Source organism: Stylophora pistillata, chromosome 8 (genome assembly GCF_964205215.1).
Source record: "Stylophora pistillata chromosome 8, jaStyPist1.2, whole genome shotgun sequence".
Lineage (NCBI taxonomy): Eukaryota > Metazoa > Cnidaria > Anthozoa > Scleractinia > Pocilloporidae > Stylophora > Stylophora pistillata.
Genome location: NC_142526.1, coordinates 34,416,902 through 34,434,902, shown reverse-complemented (window position 1 = coordinate 34,434,902; position 18,001 = coordinate 34,416,902). Strand labels below are relative to the sequence as shown.

The 18,001-nt window shown below is 37.7% G+C and overlaps 1 protein-coding gene, 1 long non-coding RNA gene and 1 pseudogene across 4 annotated transcripts; 1 reads left to right on the top strand and 2 right to left on the bottom strand.

Moving 5' to 3' along the window:
• Positions 1-125: 125 nt before the first annotated feature.
• On the top strand, positions 126-4,888 carry LOC148725972 (uncharacterized). 2 transcript variants are annotated; one of them, XR_015991135.1, is made up of 3 exons: positions 126-609; positions 1,270-1,325; positions 2,227-4,888. It is a non-coding gene; the product is annotated as an uncharacterized LOC148725972 (long non-coding RNA). The 2 variants fall into 2 exon arrangements; XR_015991134.1 differs by lacking the exon at positions 126-609 and having other exon boundaries at positions 616-1,325.
• On the bottom strand, positions 4,688-12,350 carry LOC148725971 (uncharacterized; annotated as a pseudogene). Its single transcript, XR_015991132.1, has 9 exons — positions 11,031-12,350; positions 10,084-10,226; positions 9,697-9,751; positions 8,471-8,674; positions 8,205-8,275; positions 7,487-7,670; positions 6,911-7,024; positions 6,346-6,526; positions 4,688-5,786 (listed from the first exon to the last, which is right to left on the bottom strand). The product of XR_015991132.1 is annotated as an uncharacterized LOC148725971 (transcript).
• Positions 12,351-13,272: 922 nt separating this feature from the next.
• LOC148725970 (maternal protein exuperantia-like) lies at positions 13,273-17,020 on the bottom strand. Its single transcript, XM_088731607.1, has 3 exons — positions 15,602-17,020; positions 15,012-15,350; positions 13,273-14,472 (listed from the first exon to the last, which is right to left on the bottom strand). Exons 2-3 carry the CDS (start codon positions 15,274-15,276, stop codon positions 13,676-13,678), a joined length of 1,062 nt encoding a protein of 353 aa, XP_088587733.1. The 5' UTR covers positions 15,277-15,350; positions 15,602-17,020; the 3' UTR covers positions 13,273-13,675.
• Between the last annotated feature and the right edge of the window lie 981 nt (positions 17,021-18,001).

The following is an 18,001-nucleotide window of genomic DNA, read 5'->3' as shown; positions in this document are numbered from 1 at the left end:
TTTTCGGACAGTTCCGTTGTTAGCTTGAAGTGCGGAACTATTCTCCAAAAAAAAAATCATGTTCTACTATCAAACTTTTTTTATTCTTCAAATATGTTCTTTATTAGATTGTTCAAAGCAAATACCTGAAAAAAGAATCGGGTGTCACCGTTCTTGTTTCCTCACAGACTGCAGTGAAAGGTGGACATGGTTTACAGATCGTAGTGACAGGGCTGAATAACGTCTGCGCATGCGCGAGATGTCATTACAACAAGATCAGAAATTTGGGCGCGTACGTGATGCGTGGTTCTTTCCTGTTCAGTTGAATAACGACAAGAAAGGAACTGAAAATCTTCCATTATTTTTGCACCTAAACACAAATATCTCCTTTCTATGCTTTGGAAATTGAAAATTTGAACAATCCGAAGTTTTTCCCCAAAGAAATGCCGAGAAATACGAGAAAACTTGTCGTTAGCGCGGTAAATATTCTGAGCTTTGGAGACGACTTTTGATTCAACCGCCACGACGCGTTCTTCGTTTCGATTTACACTCGTCTGCTTCGTTTGAGAAAGAAATGATGTTTGGGAGACATTGATGGCAACATGAGAGTTTGGAAAAGTGTCGCTAGAGGTGAGTATTACGATCTTAGTTTGTTTTGTAATCAAAACGGCACCTTTCTTGCGCTAGTCGTAAGTTAATATTTATGTGAATACAAACGCTGTGTGTTATACCATGCCAGATGTCACCGCGGAAATACGTTTTTTAGGGCACGATACAGTATTTTACTGGTCAGCGGACACCTCAACGAATCCACGAAATGCCGGTAACTTTTACAATGTTTTTCGCCGTCAGTCAAATCGACAGCGTAAAAAGTCAAAACTTAGAAAGAATACGGTAAACTTAGCTTTGAAACTCGGCTCACCTTTTGGATAGTTTTAAAGCTCAATTATATAATTTGCCAAAGCCGAACTGAAGTTGCACACGATATGAAATTGTTGTTTTTCGCTGGCGGCTCCGTGGCAACTAAGGTTTGTTGTTTATAAAAGAGCTTATGCATCAAGGCTAACAATGAGACGATTTTTGAATGGTTGAGGCGGTGATCCGAGGACGCTGCACTATCAGGTCTGTAAAGCAGTGGCTTGAGCCGTATAAATCGGCATGTCAACGGCATTTCGGTCAGATTCGCCGAAAAGAAGACAACACATGCCCGTGTAGCACGGCCACCCTATCCCCACTAGTTACTGTATGTATCATAGTTGGCCAAAAAACCTATGACAGTACCATGCATAGGACTGAAGCCCCCAAAAGTACAAAGACTGGCTCAACTAGAGGAAGAATAAACCGAGGTATGCTTTAAGTACAAAATGCTCATTATAATGATAATAAAGAAGTTTTCACTTTCCACCTTAGTTTGTAATTTTTTTTTTTCTGAGAAGCTGCAATTTTATTTCTGAGCAATAGTTTTACTTTCCCAACAAGTATTTCTCATCACAATTATGAATAATTTGTAGTATGTCTTTATTTTAAGCTGCTTTTCCCTCACTAATCATTTTATTTTATTTATTTTTGCTTTTTCTTTTCTTTCTTTACTAACTTAATGCCATCTGCAACATAAAATGTACTGAGCTAACAGAATACTTCTTCTTTATTTAGCTCCCTGATTCACAGAGTAACATTACCATATTGGTACTACTAGAAAACAAATTTTTAAGAAACAAAACTACTGTAAGGTAAAATAATTATTATAATATAATTTAATCTATGTGAATAAAGCACTGCATTGTCTTTTCTCGTATTGCACCAGCCTTGAATGAATCAACTATCTTCTAAACTTGATTTCTTATATTCATAAGCTGCCTGAGTTATAAACAAAGAACTCTTGTTGGTGTTTATGGAGGTGTAAAGAACATAATGATTATGATGATTAATCTTCCAAATTAGAAATGTCAGAGGGAAATTATCAGAAGTATTTTCTGAAGTCGAACAAATGAAGTTAAAAAATGTTCAGGAGCAAATTGATTAGATTAAGTCAGCTGTTAATTCCCAGTTAACAGTAAGTCATGAGGAGTAACCAAAAGCTTGTAATTAGCCTGTGTACTGCTGTGCCCATCTAGTCAAATAAAAATCAGGGATGGGATATCCCCAAACATGAGCAATGATAGCACCACGCAGATGTCCTTTTCCCAACTTATTACAGTTCTACTGACAACAATCATTCACTTGACTCTGATGATGACTTCCGCACAGGTTGTCAAAACGTCAGTCACTGCCACCGACAACAGTCCTTCTCAGGACTACACTCACCCGGACGATCAGACTACACCTTCACATGTTACCCCCGGGTTCAAACCATTTACTGCACACAGTAACAAGCCGTAACAAGCCGTCACAAGTAGTAACTGGCCGTTACACACCGTCACAGATCGTCACAAGCCACTATACACAGTAACAAGCCGTAACAAGGCGTCACAAGCAGTAACTGGCCGTTACACACCGTCACAGATCGTCACAAGCCGGTTAACCGATATCTTTAAATGAAAAGCGAAAAATACACTGAGATACTGGAGAAAATCGAAGCTGAATGAATTGTGTCAAGATGAAATGTTTGAGTTTCTTTCGGCCAAAATTTGCCGGAGCTGGTCTTCCGAAAAATTTGCGAAACTTGCAACTTGCGAGTTTTCTTCCACTTTATTTTTTCTTATGGTAGGATTCGGACCTAAAAGGTCAATGTATATGTTGTACATATTTTTTTTTCTTTTTGATAAATTTATTTAAAGCATTTTATTACGTTTCCATAATACTTTTGTTGAAAAAAATAGTTACAATAAACGAATTTACTTTCGTTTATTGTAACTATTTTATAATTTACTCTAAATTGATTTCTATTTATTTTTTTCAACAGGACCCGCATTGATAGCAGTTTTATTTCCTAAATTGAAGCAGCAATCCTGTATAAATATGTTTAAATTATTATTAGTATCATTATTATTATGAAAAAAACAACTAGACACACGCACAAACACCCGTAGAGATAGAAAAATATTAAGCTGAAAGCCATACACAAATCTTCTACAGAAAATACAGTTACCCAGTATATAAGACAGGAATTGTGCCTTTGAGACGTACACAAAATAATAAAACTGTGAGCTCCACTTTTAGGCGTGGCTAGATCGATATATTAAGTCGTAAGGACTTTACACACCTTGACAGGTTGTAACATGTCAAAATTTATCCTTTATCAGTACCATGACTTATCCTATAGCCCTTTAGAGTAGCTTAGAAGTTGACAAGAATAATTGTGAAGAAAAGACTAAGTTCTTTTACAATAGTGTTTAATCGTGACAGTATTTGGTTGTGACAGTCGGCACCCTCGATTAGTCCTTTATCACTGGAATAAGCTCCCAACATTCCTCACCCTAACCCTCTTCAAATAAGCACCCACTTTGATTAAGCCACGCAAGTTCTAAAAATTTGATAAAGCTTCCAGCGGCTCATTTTCTCGAAAGGCTCGTTAACTTTTAGGTCGAAATCAACTTTTCAAATCGAACTAATATGCAAGTAACACCTTGTACAGACGTCCATACAGTTATAAGTCGCAATTTTTCAGCTTTATGTGTTACTACCATTTTTATGATGACGTGCTTCGCTGCGAGCTCCGCTATAAAGACTAACGAGCGTGGGTCCTGACCAACAAGCGACTCCATTTTGTTGCATTAACGGACAATTTTTTCACGTAAGATAAAAAGCTATCGAAACTTTTATAATAATAATATTAATAATAATGATAATAATAATAACTATATTATTATCAATATAATTAGTGGACAAGGCGCGCAAGATGGTAACACTACTGGAGATGAGCTGCCCATGGACCACAAAGACGAGGAGAAGATCATGAAGTACGCCCCGCTTCTTCTAGAGCTCAAGAGACAGTACCCGGGTTTTAATATCATTCAGTACAACATAATCATCGATGTCCTGGGAGGGTACTCGAAAGACCTCAAGAAGAGCGTCAGGGAGCTTGTTGGATCAGAAAGGAGTACAGGAGTGTTAGGTAGAATGCAGAAGTCTGTAGTCAGCAGTTCACTCAAGATCTTTGAAAGTCATGAGTTGAAGACTTCATCTTAGCCATATGTTATTTTGTTGAGTTTTTAAGACATAAGGAACTAGCCACTAGGGCTTTTTTTTTTAGAAGTTTTTTTTTTATCATTTTGTATAAGTTTTTCTTTTTTTTGGGGGGGGGGGGGGGTACATATGTAAATTCTAAACTTGTTAGCTGGCCAGGTCCTAGACGCCCAGCTTTCGTGTATAAGAGTTCTGGCATCCAGACATTTTAACTGCCACATAATATATATATATATATATAGACGTATTTTATTATTTCATGTTTTTTATTTATTTCTTTATTTACGTTCTCAAAGTTTAGGAAGATTTTAATCCTACGTGCAGCCTAGGTTATGTTTATCGCCCCAGTCCCCAGTCTTTGTATGATCTTATGGCAACATAACCTTTTAAAACTGTCGGATATTAATAATATTTTATTCAACTACATATCCGCTCAAACCTATGATACACGCAACAGATTTGAAAAAGTGAACCACGAGGCTATACCTATGAAAGGTCCCCTAACTAAACTGTAAAAACACGGATAAAAAAATCATTAGTGCAGGAGAAAAATGACATCATTAGGAATAATATTTTGATGAAATTTTATACAACAACAACAACAACTTTATTAGGTACTTCCATAAGTAGTACATGGCATTACCTAAGTAAGAATAAGTAAGAATAAATATTTAACATCAATTCGTCTTTAACAGAACTTCTTGTCTGATATTCATTATTTGGAATATAAAAGCAGAAATGAGTCTACAATAAATGATGACAATAAATGTTGTTTTCCACACAATGGCAAGTGGGATTCATAGTTAAATCAGGCAAGGTCATAACATGCAGATACTAAGCAAAGTGGCAGCTACGTAGAAACGCGAGCTGAGTAATAATAAGAATCATTGCCACCAAAACTATTTGATTATTTGGTGCACTGCTCCTTCCCAACAGTGTCCAGGAAACAGGTTCTTCCACTTGAAGTGTCTAAAGTTGACAAGAGTCCCAAAAGAGGATCCATGGTGAGTGCAGTGGAAGGGGATAAGAGAGATGGATTTATCTCAAGATTGCACTTTAAACCCATGAATACCGATCACATACCAATTCACCAAAATTATCTCTAAATTACCACAGAACAAGTAGATTAAGGCATTCTTTTCTCTTGCATGATTACTTTATTCATCCACACAACCTTTTCTCCTAACTATCTATTGATAATCACTGTTTGTCATGTTTGAGAATGAAGGGAAACTGGGCTATTAGCAATATAGTAATTTGGTTCCTTCATTAGCTGTCAATTTGCCTCATCTTTACAGAGCTTTCTTATTAAACTGGTTGTCAAAAGACATGTTTTAAGGTAAAGGCAAAGTGTAATGAGGTTTGCATAATATAGAAGTGAATATACATGTTGAATCACATATGATTACAGAAACGGGAAAGCCAAACAAAGGTCTGCTCTGCTGCCATAGTGTTAACATTTGGTAACTCCTCCTTCAGTTGGGCTGGATTGTACTTTGTCTTGCACTGTGGATCTCTATGGTTCTTGAGGTGCAAACTATCTATGAGTGTTTATTCCAGACCACATTTTGTCAAATGGTGGTGGTTAAGTGGCATGGTTTGGACGCAGCTTTCATGCCATCAACATGACACATGTTGTCGTATGCCAAGTATATATCACCCCAAGAAGATGGTCATAAGGCCTTCAAAACGATTAAGAGCCAATTAATTATTATCAAAAATGCTTGTGATGGACTCTCCACCCTGTTGGCATGAAATAGATATATAACCCTTCATAAGAAAACATTAAATAAAATTGATACCTCTGGTTTAACTTAATGGAGAGTCTAGCATATTAGATAACAAAATTCTCATGACTCATTTCAATAATCATAGGCATGGCTAAACCTACACTGAGGTCCAATTTTACATGTTTAACTGTATAAGTACAGGTAAGAGAAATGTACACCTGAGTTAAAGTACATAAAATGCAAACTCTGCTTGACTGGCTCAAAGATGAATCAAATCAACTCTGCAAATTAAGTCAAAGCAGTAGCAACATTTTTAATGTGATACTGTTTGCGTCTATTTATCTTTAACTTGACAATCGATCTGCACCTGCAAAAGGTGATATTATCATTAAAAAGAAAATTGTCCGGGGAAACATGACTCAAATCATACATATATATGTAAGCGGAAAGGGCAACATTTCAAAACAGCTATATATATAGTGAAAGAAGATTAACCAAGGTTCGCATATACCGGAAAAGGGGATTCCATTTGTCAATAAATCCACTGCCTCGAACAATAAAAAAATGTCCACGGGACCATTTCTGCAGGCGTTTTTTTTCACCAGTTTCTTTATTACAAGATGTTGGTGTTTCCTCTGCACAGTCAGCTAGTAATGCAGCCGAGGTAGGTTGAGATAAAATCTCTTCATTTCCTGTTGTGTGAGCAAGAAAAAATGAGTTTTTTTTCTTTTGGCACTTCAAATGTAACTAAAAGCTAATAAAACATGGTATGGTAGCATATCATAAAAAGGCAAACCTATTTATACGATTTCAAAACCATTATGCAGCCCTTAACCTGCAATGTGGAATATGTTTGACATCAACAGGCTCAGGGAGAAGTCAAAGATAACAGGAGTCGTGCACTTAAAAACGACACACTAAAAACAAAATTTTTTCCCTTAAAGCTGCATTGCTTTCAAACTTGTCATGGGTGATGCCTTTACAATTTCAGAAACATTTCAGCTGTACAAAAAGTTAAATATGCACAATTGGAAATGAATAGGCAAACTTATGGAGGGCCTAGGGGATAGGTTTACCTTGGGATAACACTGCTGATTGACCTACAGGTGTACTTGCAGTATCCAAAATGGAGTCTACCACAGATTCTACCTTTTTAGTTTCATCAGTGGTTAGGGTGATATTGTCGGCAACTGAGAAGTAAAAAATACGAATAAGTATATGAATAAGTGAGTGCTCGCATTTTAACTGGAAGGAAGTAGTGCTAAAAAGCACTGCCCAGAATTGAAATTGCATACAGCAATTACCAGACATGAGAGTGAAATAACATGTACTGACCAATATCAACATGACCCTCTAGCTAAGAAGATTGCTCACACAAATACTTTGGGAAACCTTCAACTTGAGTCATCTGATACTCAACCTCTTCTATCAGTTAGCAAGTGCAATTATTTGCACCATCTGGCAACCCACATATCAAAAGGGTAACATGTCGGATCTTTTATCGAAACATATTTATGATTTTTCATTTGGTATAGCAGGAAAAGATGAAAATGGTTGCACAAGAAAATTAAGGAACATCTATTCATCCTTCATGCGAAGTTGATGACGTGAAGAAATGAATCGTAAACATCCGAATGTAAATCACCACTTACCTTCAACAGCACTTGCATCCTTTAAAACACCACAATGTTTTAAAAAGCCTCTAATATCAGAAGGAATACTTGGATGCCTGGAGGAAAGAAAATCTAAATGTTACTGGCAAAATGCCATTCCATGGACAGGGGCAGCAGTGCAGACATCAGGATAATTTACCAGGGGAAGTCCATTGATAACATTCTAATGAAAAAATGTTAAAAAAAAGGAGATTCAACAGTAATGACCAAATGATTATTATTAAATTGTCAAATGTTTTAAAAAAGTGTGCCATTCTCAAATATAAGGGCTCCATAGCGAACATAACTGAAATCACATTCAGTGGAAGCACATTCATAATATCAGAATCCATTAGAGTCCAAACTGATTCATCCAAACCCTGACTCCATCAGATTTTTTTCACACTGGTCCTTCAAAATTTTATGCATCTATGAAATTTATTGTTATTTTTAAATAGCAACAAAACAAATGCAGTTCAATAAGAAAGTGAACATAGTAATTTACAACAAATTTTAAACTATGAATGTGATGTATTTTCTTTTAAAAGAAAAGTGAAAAAGCTTAAAGAAGAGAAAAAAATATGATAATCAAATGCCCAGAGAGTAATGTAAAACACTTTTTGTTGACCTTTCTCAAAAATATTGAAGGTGGATGAGTGGAAACAAGGATTTCAATTCTTAATGATATGAATCAGAAAATAAACATTAGGGCTTGCACCTTTCTCTTCATCATACAATGTGCGAACATCAACTTCCATTACCCGTCTGCAACCCAAAGCTTACCACATCCTTTCAAAGTAATAATGAAAGAGTCATTCCTAATCACAGATTGTATTTATAAATGACTTAGAAAATCCTCCAATCCAATCTGCTATTGGCTCCTCTGGTTTCAGCATTAATAGGAAACTACATTTCATGCAAAATGAAGGTTTGGGAAAAAAACAACTGCAAAAAGAGGGAACAGTTTACATTGCCATTCATCACCTCTAGCATTACAGTCTTCAGTGCAGTCTCCACGAGGATGTGAATAATTTGCCTGGGCTCTAAGCTTGTCAATGTGAGCCATGATTGCCTCTCTGTCAGCATCAACAAACATCATCCAGAACATGTCAAGTGCCTTTCTTTCTCTTAGTTCAGCTTCCAGCTCTCCATTCCAGAAAGCATTTGTCACTCTTTTCTCACTTAATCCTGAGGAGAAGAAACACATCTTAATTTTTACAAAGGATTTACAAAATAAAGATACAAAAAGCTTCCTTCTTGAATTTTGGATCTAAAACGAAACTATAGACCCGAAATGGCTGCTAGATTCATATTCTTTTCAGTATTAGTCGGTTTCCTTTTTTTTGCTTTTTTTATAGGGCATCCTCGGCCACGGTCAGTGCAATGGCCAAACAACTATACTTAACAAAGCCGAAGTGCAATGGTTTTGCCAAGTAACGCCTGAAGGAGGGTACAACAGTACACCAAATTCGCCCAGGAATTCAACTAATGGCCCCCCGAGGATTGTAGTGTATTAAACAAGTGCAGGGATAAACACCACAAGTGATATTTCAAAATACAAATGTGTAAACTTGTATTTGCAGAACTAGTTTTCCTCTTTAACAAGTGCAGTCATAGGGGCTTCGTCCACCGGGAGCAGTTCTCGACCACAAGAGTGTGCAAGATTGCAAATAAACAACGCGTTATTACCACTCATTGTGGTTTCAAATTATCTTTAAAAGCCCACGTTAGAAAAAGAAGCTTTTGATCACCTAGTTTTTCCCTAAATGTAGTCAAGCGGGGCTTTTTCTAATGCTAATTAATTCAAGTACTTTACATTCATTATCTTCACGAAAACTATGAGCGCCTTTTAGTTTTGGTGGCCATCTGCAGGGTGGCCGACGAAACTGCGAGAAATTAATGAGATATTTAGAAGAGAATTTAAATCACAAATAAAAGAGGCCAAATAAAGTTTACATTTCAAAGATAGCTTTATCACTCGACCTTAATTATGGAAAGAAATGGCCGATTTGGGCCTTATATACAAATAAAATTTAAACTATATTCCAATAGCCGTAATGCGCCACCTACCTTCGCGTCCCCTCGACCTGCTCAAATTATAGAGTAGCTGTAAACTCCAAACTCGACAGGACGAAAAAGAACAGTTACCTTTTGGAAATAATTGCTTTTATTTATATTCATGGGCCCCATACTGGAATGGTACCACTTACCTGAATTAAGTCCATGGACTTCGTTAAAGGCGACTGCAAAGCCACTAAACGAGACCTAAGAACGACAACTTCCAAATTAAAAAACAAAGTCAACTAAAAGGAGTTGTGTCCAATAATTATCAACAAAAACAATAATAAATAACAGATTATAGAGAAAGACTTACGTTCACAAAAACAAGGTAACGAACAAATGGTTAACCGGCTGTACATTTAGATGGTAACGAACAGAGGTGTACATTTTGAGATTTAATTCAGTTTCACGCGGGGTCACGCTAATGCTCGCGAAAATTTAAACGACTATTGACTGGCAATTCAACAGTATTAAACGGCTCTATGTGCAAAAAGGAATTATAACAAAATTTCCGGAAACATTCAACAAGAACTTACGCAAAGGAAATTTGCCATTTTAAAAGAGACTTGTCCACAAAACACACATCCGAAACTTCAACAGCATTCCTTTCTTCTCCGGACAAATGCCATCCCATCCGTGGATTTATACCATGCCAGATATATTTTTCGTGCAACCCAGCCTAATCCAGGTGAAATACAATCATACAATAGCTAAAGCGACGCTAAACGAGGCTTTTATACGGGCACAACGTAACCACATCCGTAACTAAAAAAATTCGCAACAAAGAAATCAAAGTACTTCGTAAACAAATTCGACTTAGGCTAAATGAATCCTTTGAGTATCCTTAAAAGTCAGTCTGATGAATGAGTCAAGTTCAGTCAATCGTTTTTGTATCCTTAACAGTCTGACGAGTGAGTCAAGCTCAGTCTACCCTCTGTTGTGACGGCTGTGACGGCTGTGACGGCTGTGACGGCGTCACACGCTCAAAGAACGAAATCGTACAGAATATATCGGGCATCAGATGTCGAAGTATGCACTCGATATTACGCTTATTTTCGGTTGTTTTTATGTGTTTGATATCCCCAAAACGGAAATTCATACTTGGAAAGGGTGAAAAAATAACATAGAATGGGGTAATTCAAGATTTAATGAGATTTTGAAGTTATAAGCATATAAGATGCAATGAATATATGAAGTTCATATATTTTGCACTGCGGTATTAGATACGTATGATGTGCGATCCTCGCAGTAGATAGCGCTATTTATGCAATAGCGAAAATCAGACCTGAAAAAAAAAATCAGGCCTGTACGGGACTCGAACCACTGACCTCTGCGATACTAGTGCAGCGCTCTACCAGTTGAGGTAGATTCCACAAGTCTCTCTTTGCAGCAATAGAGCTGTGAATTTGACATGTTAACAACTATTATTATAATTGTTATTTTATTTTTTATTTTTATTATTACTTACCTGGTTAGTAATTACCTTTTGACTAGATCAACACAAACATCAGCTTCCATAGCTTTTGACGAGCCTTCCCAGTTGAGCCTGCAGTTGTGCATGCGAGAGTTTTTCGACTGTCTGTTGGCAGTTTCACATGTTGCACACCTTTACAAAAGACATTATGAGTAAAGGTCCTGGGTAACACTTTCAAGAGGAGACAAATATGGGTGCTGTCATATGTTGAATGATTCTGTACTTTTTTGGTCAAATTGAAAAAAAAAAACATCGCTCTTGTTGTTTACAACAAGGTGCTAGTAGACAAAATATATTTCTATACATTACTTCTTTGACCTTGAACCATAGCAAATCACCTTGCCAGTTTTTAGGCCAACCATGGAGCCAACACCTAGTGGTGAAAGTAAGGATATATTTTATTTATTTATTAATTATTTAGTTCATTAACTTTGACCATTGGCTGACACCAAAACTGTCAGTAAGCTAAAGAACAATCCAGAGAAAAAAACAGCAGCTTTCTAAGAAAATGCATAACCAAATGCACCCTTTTTAATTCTTTCAGACGTTGAATTTGCAGTGTACCTCTCAGGCTGTTGTGGGCTTTTCCCCTTTTTCGCCATTCCATGTCATATGACGCTCCTATCTCCACATTTTCCTTTTCACTATCATCTTTCCACATGTTTCTTTCGCTTTCTAAACTTTTCAGACATGATTCCTTGGCCAACTCTTCAACTTGGAGCCCCACTTCCCTCTCGCGAGCCTTCAGCGTGGACTCTCCAAGTGATGGTATATTGATGGATGATAACTACTCGTTTACGTGGGTAGGATCTATGCCTGCGTGTAGCATCCCTGTAAATATTTCGATTCAACTTATTAACAAATTGGCTAGATGTTAAATGGATGCTGTAATGGTGGAAAACAAGATTTTTAGCCACGTTTAATGTAAATAAACCTGCAGCGAGCTTCGTGTTTACATCAAAGATTGGTCTCCCTCGCGTTGTTCCGGTGCTACGGTGGGTCTTGTTTGTACGACAGGTATTTGTCTCTCCACACTCAGAGTTTGAAGAGGATATGTACAGTAGTGATCCTAACCCAGACACCGGTTCTTTTATGCAGTCGAAGAGCTGTAGAGCTGCCTCACAGGGGGACATTGAATTCCACAACTCGACGGCCGCGAAGTGGAAATCCACTGCAGACTTCCGGATCACGCACATTCTTTCCATTTTCTTGTCTTACCAGAGCATTACCAGAAGCTTTCAGCCGATTTGCGGCATTCTTATTGCAAATAAAAGCTTTCGCTCTGCAAAAGCGGCCCTTGTTTGTTTTTCTAACGCTAGCATGAAGAACGGCCGCCATCTTGGATGTCGCAATGTTATGCGCAGAAAAGGTTGCGCAGTGCAAAACAAGGGAATCGCCTTAAGGTAATTCCCTTGAAATTGCTCTACTATCAAACGTTTTTTGAAACTTGGTATGATTAACATTCATGATATAAACATTAAAAAAATGTAAAAAAAAAATGGGGTCACCGTGCTTGTTTATGCGTCGGCAGGCTAATAAAATGGGCTATTTTTATTGGTTGTGCGTTAAAAATTCGAATCACCTTCCAACAGAATTTAGCCTTGGTTACTTGAAAGAAACAAAATTTTATTTTGAAATTGAAGGTTCCTTTATCAAAATAAGCGGTATTGCTTCATTTTAGCTGTTTTTGATTGCTCGGTTGTGGGGATTTTGCCCTTTTTCGGACAGTTCCGTGGTTAGCTTGAAGTCCTCGCCTTGGCCAAAATACACAAAGTACGGAACTATTTTCCAAAAAAAAAATAATGTTCTACCGTCAAACTTTTTTTATTCTTCAAATATGTTCTTTATTAGATTGTTCATAGCAAAAACCTGAAAAAAAAATCGGGTGTCACCGTGCTTGTTTCCTCACAAACTGCCGTAAAAGGTGGACATGGTTTTCAGATCGTAGTCAGGATGAAGAATTTGCACGGTGGGGACTGGGACGAGACAAAATGGTGTCCATCGTGCTCGAAGTATGCACTCGATAATAAGCTTCTTTTCGGTTGTTTTTATGTGTTTGATGTCACCAACACAGAAATTCATACTTGGAAAGCGTGAAAAAATAACAAAAAATGAGGTAAGTCAAGATTTGATGAGATTTTGAAGTTATAAGCATATAGTTGAAACAGTTTCGTAGCGCTGGCGTTTTGTTAATTCCAGTGAGCTAGGGTTCGATTTGTTTTGCTTGGGCAATAAAGGTTTGACAAAAAACTTGAAGAAAAGACTGTTGATTCGTATTTATATTTATATTTATCAATTTAATGGCAACATAGTAAACAAAAGAGAGAGAAAAAGGAGAAAAAATAATGCCATAGGGATAGTCCTTAAAGGAGTCAAGGACCCCATGCTAGACAGACAACCCAAATTCTTTGTATTCTTTGTATGTTGTCTTGTTTGGTTTCCATACACAGCAAAATGTGAATTCTTCACCCATCACTCTAACAGGAGTGATATATACAGTACAATGTAGTATACTCTGAAAAATACGAACTGCACTTTAAAATTTGCTTTTTATACTTCAGAACCACACTCCAATGTCTCACTGGTCCTCATTCTGACTACTACATTTTCCGTGCAAAAATTATTTCAAAACATTAATTGCACAAATCACAATCTTAATTTGCATTATCTGTAAAGTACTGACATATTTGCACCAGCACCCGCTTGTTTGAGGAGACTCTGGGTTTGTTGTCAAACCTCTCCATCAGAACTTGCTTCACCCCTTCTTCCTTGCCTCTTTGGTATACCACTCTCAGGTGAGGGAGACCCAAACCTGAGCTTGCACACTTAATGGCCATTGAGGCTGAAATGTACTTCTCTCTAACTAATGGCTGCAGGGTATTAACCAGAAGTTTCTTTTCTTTTAGGAGCTTCTGATAGGATGCCACCCATGAAACTTTGAAGCTGTGCTTTTGTAGCAGTTTGACATTTAGAAACTTGTTCACCAGCTGGTAAAGTGTTTGCACATCTGCAAGAGCATTGTGAGCTTCATAGGATTTACCCAGAAGACCTTGTACCAGGTTTTCTTGGCTTTGGGATTTCCTTTCAGGAAGCAATTCCCTGAATGCTGAAAGAGGGTCTGTAAAGCCAGAAACTGTTTTAACTAAGTCATCCATGACTCCATTTTTCTCTGCTGCTTGCACCAAGAACCTGGCATCAAAGGATTTGCAATTGTGTGCTACTAAAATGCAAGGCATTCTTGATTTGAGCCACTCAATGAAGGTCTTCAGTGCCACATCAATTGCAACAGCATCAGTTATTGGCTTCCCATCATAAAACAGTATTGCTCTTTGGAAGGTGAGTTTGTTCACAGCAGATGCTTCTGCTGATAGTACATTACGAGGCTTGATATAAATAGAGAACTCATCATTACCATCTGTTGCTGCAATTTGTAGGATTTCAGCATCATTACCTGTTTTAAGATATTGTAATCCAATTAATACTTTACAAAGATATTACAAAGAAAAATGTAATAAAAAGGCTTAGTGCATCTATGCAGGGTATATCTAAAATAAAAATAGGAGTGATTTCTGAACACCTGTCCTGCTAATTTGCATCTGACCTATTTTCTTTAAGAACAAGGCATGATAAAACAAAGGAATCTATGGGATGCAAATTAGCAGGACGAGTATTCAGCAATCTAGCAAAATAGCAAAACAATTCCATGATTAAATATAATTATTCTCTAATGTGCAATTCCAAAACACCCTGCTGGGACAAACATGGTTATATTCCAAGGCTGTGCTCTAACAGCGCCCAGTGGCCCCTGGCGCCTTACTTTTCTACTTGGGTGACTCGGAAATTTTAGTTTTTTTTTTATACAAAGCATATGCTGGGCACCCTAGATTTCACAGTTTCAGAGCACTGGGCTCCATTCAATTTTCCTTAGAGCACAGCCTTGTATTCACTTTGTTACTTTTTTGCCAAACTTCACCCTGCAAAGCTAATTACCCCTTCCAGATGTTTCCAAGTCAAATATGAATTGATGATAGTCTTTGGTTAACGATACTTTCTCAATCTTTGAGGCTACAGGTGGTGCTGAAATTTCCTGAGCAGCATCACGCCCATCAAAGCCCATTCCAGAACTATACTGTTGTCCTTCTCTGTTCTCAAGCTGTTTTGTCTTTTTCAACTGCTTCGCTTTCTTCTCAATTCTTTTCTTCTTGTACTCTCTTGTTTTCTGTTTCTGTTTCAAAATTAGTATTTTCTTGTCCATTTTCTTTACAAACTTTAAAGAATTGCCTGGCTCGACCCAAGGGGAGCTAGCTTCTTGGCATTTGAAGCATAAACCTAAATTGAAGAAGTAAATGGTTTTTATTCACTACAATTTGGTATCTCTTAAAGCTTGTGAAACGGAAAAAGAGGTTGATAGTCCTCTAACACTTATAGCGTTATCCCTTGCAGTTATTAATTTAATTTAGAATACAATCATAAGCACTAACACTATTTTCTAAGAGTTGTGTTCCTCTACAGGTAAAATGGTTGGCATTGGGAATTTGTGAGGAGCGAGCTGTGCCAGCATACATGTACACTGTACTTACTACTATGATCTTTTCCAGTGACTGCCTCAACCTTTTGTCCATCAGATCCTTGCCATGGGGAAGGCCTCTGTGTTTGTAGGACGCAGGACTTTTTAAGTAGCCACACCAGTCGCCACAAGAAGAATGGTCACCATGAGCATGGGGCACAATAGAAATGTTTTCCTCACCTTAAGAAAGTATCAACAGTGGTGCAAAGACTAAAATATAAAGTAAGAAAATTTGGCTAAATTACTTACACTTTCAAATGATCCACAACAAATTAAGTAAAGTTTCTCATTCTTTAAAGTCCGTACAAGCACTGGAAGTGTCTGCTTACTATTGTTTCCCAGTCCTAACTGACCATACAGTCCTAAGTAAAACAAACACCACAAGATACATACCTAAATGTCTTTACAAAATCAGAGACAACTAACCTAAACATCATTAAGGGATTAACATGAGCCAGGTAGTTCTGGAGAGCACAATGTATGTAGAGACAAAAAGTGTCCAACTACATGGATTTGTATTTTATATTCAGCCTAAACCATAAATTAAATCTGAGATCCAATAATACTAGCTTATCACTGGGAGAGTATCGAATTATAACACTGCTTAAAATTCAACACAGGGTTTTGCCCGATTGCCCTTCCCCTGTAAATCTCCAAAGTTCATAGCAACAGTCTTTTGTCTCATAACCCAGCTTAGTAAAACTTAGGTCAAAATATAATATTTGGTCAGGGCACAAAACCCACTAGGTGGGAAACATGGTAAACCATGGCCATCAGTTTGTGTGCTGAAGAATATTACTAGCACTCTGTGTTTCATTTTGTTCAAAAAGAAGTGATACTTATGAAGTTTTTCCTCTTTAAATTAAGTTTTTCCACTTTAAATTAATAAGCCTCCCTCTAAGCCACCCCCCCCCCAAAGTCCGTGGAATAAATAAGCTCCCCCCTCCCCCGGGAAGGCTTATTATAGGATTTATGGTATTCAGGTGCAGATTGAATTGACTTTGTAACAAACCAAAGCCAACCTAAGCTGTAAGTACTGCACTGTGTGAATACCCAGCAGCTAGTTTGGTCACTTGATACTGATCAAGTGCTTGCACATGTGTTGGGAGGAGTGCATCTTTAATGCTACCCACTCCTAACTGTCCATGGACTCCCCATCCCCACGACCACACCCGGTGATCTGCTCACAGAGCCATGGAGTGATAATGTCCACACATAACTGCTATACATTTGTTGTCCGATAGCTCGGTAATGTAGACAGGCCTTGTCTGTTGCTTTGTGTCTCCTTGGCCAAACTTTCCTCAAAATAACACAACATTGAGATAGAATAAATATATGAAGTTCATATATTTTGAACTGCAGTATTAGATACGTATGATGCACGATCCTTGCAGTAGATAGCGCTATTTATGCAATAGCGAAAATCAGACCTGAAAAAAATCAGGCCTGTACGGGACTCGAACCACTGATCTCTGCGATACTAGTGCAGCGCTCTACCAATTGAGCTAACAAGCCAACTGGGAGCAGGCCGATAAGTTGGTTCGTAATAAACCCGTGAAAGTGATAAATGAGATAGAATAAATATATGAAGTTCATATATTTTGAACTGCGGTATTAGATACGTCTGATGCACGATCCTGGCAGTAGATAGCGCTATTTATGCAATAGCGAAAATCAGACCTGAAAAAAATTTGCCCAGTCCGGCCCTTAGGATATGTGAATTTCACTACTACCGAATCCACCGTAGTGTGGAATGGGCACGAATTTTCACATTGCTGCCCCGCCCACTTTTGTTGATAAATACCTGAAATTCCTTTCTCCTTCGTCGCTGTGTGATAATGGAAAAGTATACGAGAAGTAAAGTGGGAAGAGTTTACATCAGAGGAAAGGCTTTATCCGAAGACATGAAAATGACCATTATTCAAGATATAGTTGAAAAGGGTGGAGATATTGTAGCCAAACAAACCCAGAATTCTTTGTAGGATGCCTTACAAGATTCTGGTATGGCGGATGCCGCGTGGAAAACTTAAAAGAGAAAGTGACTGCAAAAAGAGGGAAGAAGCGTGATGCAGGAGATACAACGCATAAATTAATTAAAGGAAAGGAGCTGTATAATAATAACTGTCGAATTCAACGAAGAATAAGAGCCGTTTGCTCACGGTGGGTTTCGCAATGGATACAAAGAAACCACAAAGCACCCACAGTTCAAGGGGACTACCTGGGTAATTAAAAGATACCTTCCTGATGCTGTGAAGGGAATAAATGACATTGGGCAAACTGTCCAACAACACACCCAAAGGGCGGTTCTGATGTATCTTCTTGCAAGGAATTTTGCTCGCCAGTTGGAACAAAAAATCATTGGAAAACATCCATTTGGAGAGGTCCTAAGGTATAGAAAGATCTACTACGATGA